Source organism: Physeter macrocephalus, chromosome 10 (assembly GCF_002837175.3).
Source record: "Physeter macrocephalus isolate SW-GA chromosome 10, ASM283717v5, whole genome shotgun sequence".
NCBI lineage: Eukaryota > Metazoa > Chordata > Mammalia > Artiodactyla > Physeteridae > Physeter > Physeter macrocephalus.
In genome coordinates, this window is record NC_041223.1 from 85,474,590 (window position 1) to 85,482,816 (window position 8,227).

At 45.3% G+C, this 8,227-nt stretch overlaps 1 protein-coding gene across 8 annotated transcripts in view; it reads right to left on the bottom strand.

Annotated features, from left to right (window-relative positions):
- The window catches only part of FILIP1 (filamin A interacting protein 1), a 181,363-nt gene that overhangs the window by 17,558 nt on the left and 155,578 nt on the right, over nt 1-8,227 (bottom strand). For 6 of the 8 annotated variants that reach the window (XR_008618431.1, XR_008618430.1, XR_008618429.1 and 3 more), the window contains 2 exons: nt 4,814-7,619; nt 1,041-1,264 (listed from right to left, as the gene is read on the bottom strand). Coding sequence is in view for 5 of the 8 variants with exons in the window: in XM_024133061.2 (XP_023988829.1) it covers nt 1,058-1,264; nt 4,814-7,619 (3,013 nt within the window). In the remaining 3 variants the exon portion in view is untranslated. Of the gene's footprint in view, nt 1-1,027; nt 1,265-4,813; nt 7,620-7,856; nt 8,018-8,227 lie in introns of all 8 variants that reach the window. The other 2 variants (XM_028494706.2, XM_055087663.1) reach the window with 2 other exon arrangements.

The following is an 8,227-nucleotide window of genomic DNA, read 5'->3' on the forward strand; positions in this document are numbered from 1 at the left end:
TCTCACAGACACTGGCCTTTTGCATTCACACACTCTTCATGCTTATGAAAACATGCTTAAAATTAACAATGATACAAACACAGGTAATAATAATACACTTCACCACACCACACCACACACACACACACACACACACAATCATGAACTGGTTCTACACTTGCAAAGTAAAGTCCACACTTGACTGTGAAAATGTTTCAATTCAATTAAGCTATGCATGATGTCATTTTATTGCTTGGCAACAATGTATCAAAATTTACTGTCGCTATTCTCTATCCATTACAACCTCTCTCGAGCTATAAAGGGCCATTTGGCAGCTCTATTCAAACTGCTCCACAATTTAAATCGGTTGTACACTTGAAAAGAGCATGAGTCTGACATTCACGGTTCTAAAATTCCAAAATCTTTACAATACACAATCACACAAATAAGTAAAACTCTGTTTTTAGCATTCCATATTTCGTTTCCATTTTATTTCACATTCAAATTGCTTCCTGAAATCGTCTCAGAGGCTTTTGTTTTTGCAAAACCTTAGAGGTCCAGGCCCCGTGATAACTAGGAGATGGGTTTTGTTTGGGGGCTTTTGTTTGTTTGTTTGTTTCCAGCACATGAAGCAAATTTGGAATCTGATAGAGGCAAATGACAATTGTTAACCTATTTCCTATTTCATAAAAGAGTTTTTGAAAAATCAACTATGGTGGAACAAAGCCTATTATATTTGATTTACAATTAGGAGCCGGCTTTGGAGAGGCTGTGATCCAGCCCCCATATCTTCCTGATTTAACTAATGGGTCCACTTTCTAGAAGCAAAACTGGGTCTAGAAGTCAGGCCCTGCCTCGGGCCCAGCATCCTCCGCAAAGCACACAGCACACGGTAGTTTTGCTAGTTAGTTCTGTTCCCCGGCATCAAAACAAATCCACAAAACAGGAAAGACACATGGCTATTAGTTGATTATTTTATGAACAAGATATTGAAAACTTAAATTAGTACATGTAGAGAGTTGGCACGAACAGAGGGCAGCAGTCACACCTGCACGACATACCCCCTCCGCCACTGCCCTCAGCCCTTCCCCCCTCCAGGAGAGGTAGCGCTGCCGGCTGCAGATTTCTTCAGCTCTATTTTCATAGACTGAGTCTCAGCTCGAGGCTCGAATTTGGTCAGATTTCCTGCTCCTGGGGCTGCCACTACTGCCTTTCCTGCTTTCATACCTTTTGACATAGGAATGCGGGTGGGTGTAGGCCGCTGGAATGACCCGTCTTGTCCCGACTGCAAGAGAGAAAATACAGAAACGCAAGGGCAATGTTGGTGAGTTTCCCCCGGAAATGCCATCAGTCTGAACATAAGCAGGGCTCTTGCCACAGAACTACCCACAGACGACCCCTCTCCAGATCAGATTATCGTTAGCAAGTTGGAGTTGGTGTCTAGTCCACGCCAATCGCCCCCCTTCCCCTCTCCCGGAACATCTGGGCACTCTTCGTTCTCTTCTCAAGCCCCTGACCTACCTCCTCTACCCTTACTGAGGACGACCTTCCCTCCTACTTCACAGAGAAGCTGCAGGACACCCTGCGTAGACTCAGGCATCTTTACTCTTGCTGTCCCCCAAATCACCTCACTTGCTTTACATGAAGCAGCTCTCCTTTCCCCTCCTAAGGAGGCCAGATCTTCTCTTTTTAGTAGCGTCACTGCGGACCCCACCCTCTTTTTTTTTTTTTTTTTTTTTGCCATGCCGCATGGCATGCAGGATGTTAATTGCTCGGCCAGGGATGAACCCGTGCTCCCTGCAGTGAAAGTTCGGAGTCCTAACCACTGGACCGCCACAGAATTCCCCCACACCGCCCTTCTGGAAGCGCTCCTAAAACCCTCCTGCTGTGATTTCTTACTCGGGTCTCACCCATCCCCCTCCTGTCTCTGACGACTCCTTTTCACTCTGGCGCTGGCTCCTGATTCCAGCTTGCCTGCCTTCTAAATGTGGGTGTCACCGTGCTCCATCCTTGGCCCTCTTTTCATTTTTCACATTCACCCTGAGAATCGCCTCCGTTGTCACCCACATGTTGCTAAGTCCCAGGACCTCGAGTCTTCAGTGCTCTCCTTAAAGGCAGATCCAGATTTCCAACCACGTGCTAGACATTTGCAGTGTCCCTCAGGCATCTCAATTATAACAGGCCCCCAACATCACTTAACTTCTCCCCCAAACAAACAGTAGTCCCCCTGGGTTTCTCGTTTTATCCACCTCTACAGCCAAGCCAGAAACCTCAGAGCTGCCCTCTGTACTCAGCTTGTCATGAAATCTTCAATTCCGTCTTCAATATATTTCTGTCCTCATTTTTGCTACCACAGTTCAAGCCTACACCATCTCCAGACTACAGAATTGCAACAGTATCCCTGTCCTCGGCCTCTATTTCCTGCAATTTATCCTTTAAATTGTTTTACGGACATACCTAAAACACAAATAATGTCGTTTTTAAAATCATTACCCTGTTTCTGGGTCCCTTTGTCTACTCTGAGATTAAATGTCAATTTCATAAAAAGACCCACACATCGTCAGTATCTGACCCCAGTGTGCCTCTCCTTTTCTGCTCCTGCATTCTGTCTCCAGCCCCAGCTGCTGCAGCGCAAAGGGACTGCCCACCGTCCCCAGCAAGCCAGTTCCTCACATCGCCATCGCCATCGCCGCACCTGTGCACACGCTGCCCTCTCTGCATCTGTGAAGACCTCTTCCCCCGGTGAAGCCTTCTCTGCTTGTTCCTTTGCACATACCCCTCCCATAGAACCACTAAGGAGGTTTCAATCTTGCCTCTCCCACTAAGCCAAGAACTTCGACAGGTCCTCTTTACAGTCAGCACCTAACCCCGTGCCTAAAGTGCTGCTAATGGTCAATAAATGTTGAATAAATGCAGAAATGAACTCGCCACACTATTCGATTTCTAAGAGGGGTATTCCCAAACTTTTTGTTGCCCTTGATCTTATGGGATCTGATATACCTGAAGTATGTGAATCATCATTTAGGCCTTAGAAATCTTAGACAGTGGTTTTGAAATCCTATTTGTGCATGGGCTTTAGTCAGTAATCCAAAATGTTGCTACAGAAAGGAAGGCTATCTTGACCTGACCCTTAAAATGGGAATAAGATGTTCCAGCAGAAGATCTGCTCTAAATTACAACAATTACACCTCCACTAGCTTTTATAAAAATCCAAGCTACGCTGTGTCGCTTAAATAAAAGCAGCATTGAACCATTTGAGAAGGGTGAGCAGTTCTGAATGCTATTCAGCTCCCGTGGAGCCAATAACAAACAGCTATACTGGCAAAGCAGTTAGTAAGTAATTCACACTTTGGAGCCTGTCTTGGGTCTATGCTTGTGCACAGAGAATTAAAGTAAATTATAGTGAAGATATGGGAAAATGAGCCACAGTTTCTATACTTAAATAATAAGCTCCCTCTCCTTCTTAAGAGTTTCTAATATATGCTGCAGAATTTATTCAGAGATTACGAATCATAATTTCTAGTCTATTAGTTTAAACTAATATCTAAGTAGTGCATGCTCTTCTATAATTTCATCTACAAATTGTCCTCAATAAATGAAGAAAATCACTGGAGGTATTTTGAAAAATAGAATTTATTTTTAAGTTCTGGCTTTTATACTTTGGACATGCTTTTTTATAATCCTCCATCTAGCCTCCCAGCTGGTATTAACTAAATATTTATCGAGCACCTGATCTCTGCATGATACGATTAATAAACTATAGTTTTTAGACATATAAACTCACTTCTTTTTCACCTTAAAAAAAGGTTTGGATATAATAATCTTTTAATCTTACTTTTCGAATAAAGTATGACGATGACCATACGTAAATGTATTTTAAATATTTTAGGTTCTAGAAATATAACCCAGGAATAGTTTATTTATTTATTTATTTATTTATACCATGTGCCAGGGACTTGGTTTACATTACTTGGTTCCTCTTGGGAACCACCCTGTGAAGCAGGTTATCTCTATTTGACAGATGAGGAAACAGAGACTTAAAGAGAATTCAGGTCCAGTAAGTGGTAGAATTGCCAACTTAGGACTCTCATTGCATCTTCTTTTTTTTTTAATAAATTTATTTATTTATTTATTTATATTTTTTGGCTGCGTTGGGTCTTCATTGCTGCGTGCAGGCTTTCTCTAGTTGCGGGGAGCGGAGGCTACTCTTCCTTGCAGTGCGAGGGCTTCTCATTGTGGTGGCTTCTCTTGTTGCGGAGCACGGGCTCTAGGCGCACGGGCTTCAGTAGTTGTGGCGCTGGGGCTCAGTAGTTGTGGCTCACGGGCTCTAGAGCGCAGGCTCAGTAGCTGTGGCGCACGGGCTTGGTGGCTCCGCGGCACGTAGGATCTTCCCGGACCAGGGCTCGAACCCGTGTCCCCTGCATTGGCAGGCGGATTCTTAACCACTGCGCCACCAGGGAAGCCCAACCCAGGAACGGTTTTAATTATTTTCTGCATATTGACCATTTCTCCCCAGTCTCCAATTTTCAAAATACTGTAAACATAAAATCCAAATTTTAAACCTTATTATTCCCATATGCTGACACTGCAAGAGGCCATCTTTGCAAGGATTTTTGGAGTCTCCATAATTGATGTAAAAAAAAAGAATCCCTCATAATTGGCTCAAATTCATAAAGTATTAGGCCACTTTTTACTCCTATTTCTTGATGTAGATAGTCCCCTAGGTTTGGGTGGAGGAGAGGCATGTGCTTTTGCTGTATTTTGGGCACTGCGTTATTCTCACTCCCCCCGCAACCCCCGCGTTGGCGTGAACTTTGGAGCCCCCTCTACTCACCACTGACTGGGTTCCTCTGGCCGATGAGGTCGTGACCGGTGTAATGGTGATGGTGCTGGTCACTTTGCTCGCGCCAGGGCGAGACGAGACGTGGCTCCTGGGCGAGCGAAGGACTGTGCCGGTGGACACCTCCTTCTCCGCCGTCATGTTGACAGGTCGGACGGTAATCACCGGGCTTGCTCCTTCAGCTGAAGTCCCAGGGGCTCGCTTAAACTGAGAACCTAAGTGAATGTGAATTTTATTGTCTTCCGTGGTTATGATATTGGCATTGGAGTTGTACTTCCGGACTGGGGTTGGCACAGTCTGCTTCTCTGGGGTGACCTTGAGGACAGTCCTTCCCACGGTCATTTCCTGGGATTCGGGAGGGACAGCGAGGTCCGCCGGGGCCGCCGATGTGGACACGGTCATGATCTGAATGGGCGACGTGGGCCTGTCCGCAAACGGCCCTCTTCCGCTTTCTGGTGTCTTCTCTCTGGAGAAGGTAGTAATCGTGACCGGGGACATGGCTCGCTCCGCGCTCAGAGTAGCATCTCCGCTTTTCTGTTTCTGAGACATGACATTTGGTGATGGGATAATGGTTATCCTCGGTTTCTGATTCCCTAGGGTGGGAATGACGGTGGTACTGGAAAAAAATTCTTCCGCCGTGGGGCTCGTAATCTCCAAAGTGGCAGTGCTGTTCTCGTGGTCTGGCGTCACTCGAATGTGCAGGGGCTGGCCCTGCTTGGGCGAAAGAACCAGCTCTCCTGGGTGCCCCGGGCTGGAACCGGCTCGAGGCCCCTTCTCTTGAGTCAGCGGGGGCCCATTCTCCCTTTTCCTCATCCATGGAATCCAAGACTTCCTCATGGTGAGCTCGTTGGCCGTGGGCGGATACCTGTCTAGGACAGAGGAACGTTCCATCGGTTTCTTCAGTCCCACCTGTCGCAGGTTACTCATGATATGGTTTTCTTCTTGAAAGGATTTGCGTATAAACACTGCTGGCGTGTCCTCCTCCGCCGCTTCGCTGCCAACAGCATCCGTCTGGACGCCGGTGGATGTCACGAGGACATCCACCATCCTCCTCCCGTTCACACTGGGTCGGAGAGCGCGGCTGTACCGCTTGGACAGCTCCAACTCTTTGGTCAGATTGAGGACCTCCTGCCCCATGTTCTTGTTCTTATTTTCTTCTTCCATAAATCTTTGTTGAAGGACAGAATAATCCACTTGGAGCTGAGAAAGCTGATCTTCTTTGTTCATCAGTTCATGAATCTTCTCTTTAAGGGCTTGGACTTCTGCTTTTAAGTCTCGACTTTTCGCCTCTTCCAACCGAAATCTGTGTCTCAGCTCGGCCTCCTGGCTCACCGCCTCACCTTTCTCTATTGCTTTATTCTTGGCGATTTGGTGTTTTATCTCCTCCAGCTGTTGAGAGAGGAAGTTGGCCTTATCCTGCTCGCTTCTAAATTTCTGCTCCAGCTGGTCGTATTCATCTTCCGTCTTCATCAAATCCCCTTCCACCACCTCCAACTGTTGGAGACGTTTCTTCAGTCTCTCAATTTCAAGTGTTAGCTCCTTAATTTTGTTATCTTCTGGGCAGGTGAGCTCAGGTCCTTTTCGAGACCTTCCTCTCGTTATTTCTCTCTCCACTTCCTCTATCCCATCAAGTCTCTTCTTTAATAAGTCAACACTGCAGCTTAATTCAGAGGATTTTTCTTCTTCACTTTTCAGTTTGCCTATTAACTCATCTCTCTCTTTCGTCAAATTGTATACCTTTTCCTCCATTTCAGATTTCAGTTTTAAAAGCTTCTTACTTTCTTCGATGAGTTTTTCCGTGACATCCATAACCTTGCCTTGTTCCACCTTAAAATTTTTATTGAGTCCATCCACTTTTCTCTCTTCTTGCTTTATTTTTTCCATCATGTTTTTCCTTTCATCAACCAGCATCACGGTAAAGGACTTCAACTTTGTAAGATCGTCTTTTAGGCTTAATTCGGCCTTTTCCAATCGACTTTCAGAACATTCCAGTTCTTTAACCCGACTCTTGACTACCTCCAATTCATTGAGCAGGTCCTTGGTTAAGTTCTTTTCTTTCTCCAGATTGAAATGCAGCTGGGTGCACTCCGATTTACTCTTGCTGAATGCTTCTTCCAGTTTCTCCAGTTCAGACATTCTCATCTGTAACTTCTCAACTTCAAGTTTGAGCTCTCGGCTATGATGCTCTTCCTCCTGCAGCTTCTTCCTCAGCTCCCGGCACTGGGATTCGGTTTTCGTGATCTCTTCATCTTTACCCTCCATCTCAAGTACGCGCTTCCGAAGCTTTTCCACTTCTGCCATGAGACCGGAGTTGCCACATTCCCCTTTGGCAATTTTATCTCTTAGTTCCTGAAGTTCTACTTCTGCCTTTTGAAGATTTTTGTTGGTCTCTTCCAGCTCCTCGATTCTTTGAGTCAAGCCAACCAGCTTGAGTCTGAGCTGCCTGTTGTGAGACTCCTGATTGGCCAGCTTAGCGTTCATCTCTTCATGCTCCTGGGAAAACCTCGAAGCCTTGTGTTCAAAATCCACTTCCAACTTGAGCAACTTCTGCCTGTCTTCTTTGGATTTAGAAGTGATGGCTTTGAGCTTTTCTTCCTCTTCCCTCAGTTTCTGAGTCAGGTCCTGTACTTTCTGGCTTTGCAGGCCAAGTTGCTCGATATGCATCTGCCTTTCATCCACCAGCATGAGTGCGAAGGACTTGAGTTTCACAAGCTCATCTCTCAGTTTGTTGAGCCGCTTAGCATTTTCCTTTTCTTTGCGGGCTTGGTAAGCCTTTTCTTGTTCAAGGAGTTTTTTCAACCTAGAAAACAAAATATATTAAAATATTCTATTTTATTACATTAAACTTTATATATTATATCATACATAAATATTTCATATACATATTAAAAGATTAGCCTGCAAATAAGTTTCTCTTAGGTATTAAATAAAAATAAAATAAAATGCTGTTACAATAAATCCCTTATCAATTACTGCAGTATGAAGGTTTAACAAATAGCCATTAATGAAGCTAATCAGAAGTCAGGATGCTGGTTACCGGTACTGAAGGGTAGCGACTGGAAGGGGGCATGAAGAGGACTTTTCAGGTACTAGTTTCTGTTTCATAATTCGTGTGCGCAGGGCATTAGCGATGGGAAGAATAGGATGAATTGTGACAACTTTGCAAAAGATAACATGGACTTTGTGACTGCTTACTAACTGGTAGGAAGGGAGAGAGAGAGAAAAAAAAATTACTTCAGTGCTTTGGGTCTGAATAATTGCAAACAGTAGTACTTTTAACAGAAATAGGAAAAACAGGGCTTCCCTGGTGGCGCAGTGGTTCAGAGTCTGCCCGCCGATGCAGGGGACACGGGTTCGTGCCCCGGTCCGGGAAGATCCCACATGCCGCGGAGCGGCTGCGCCCGTGAG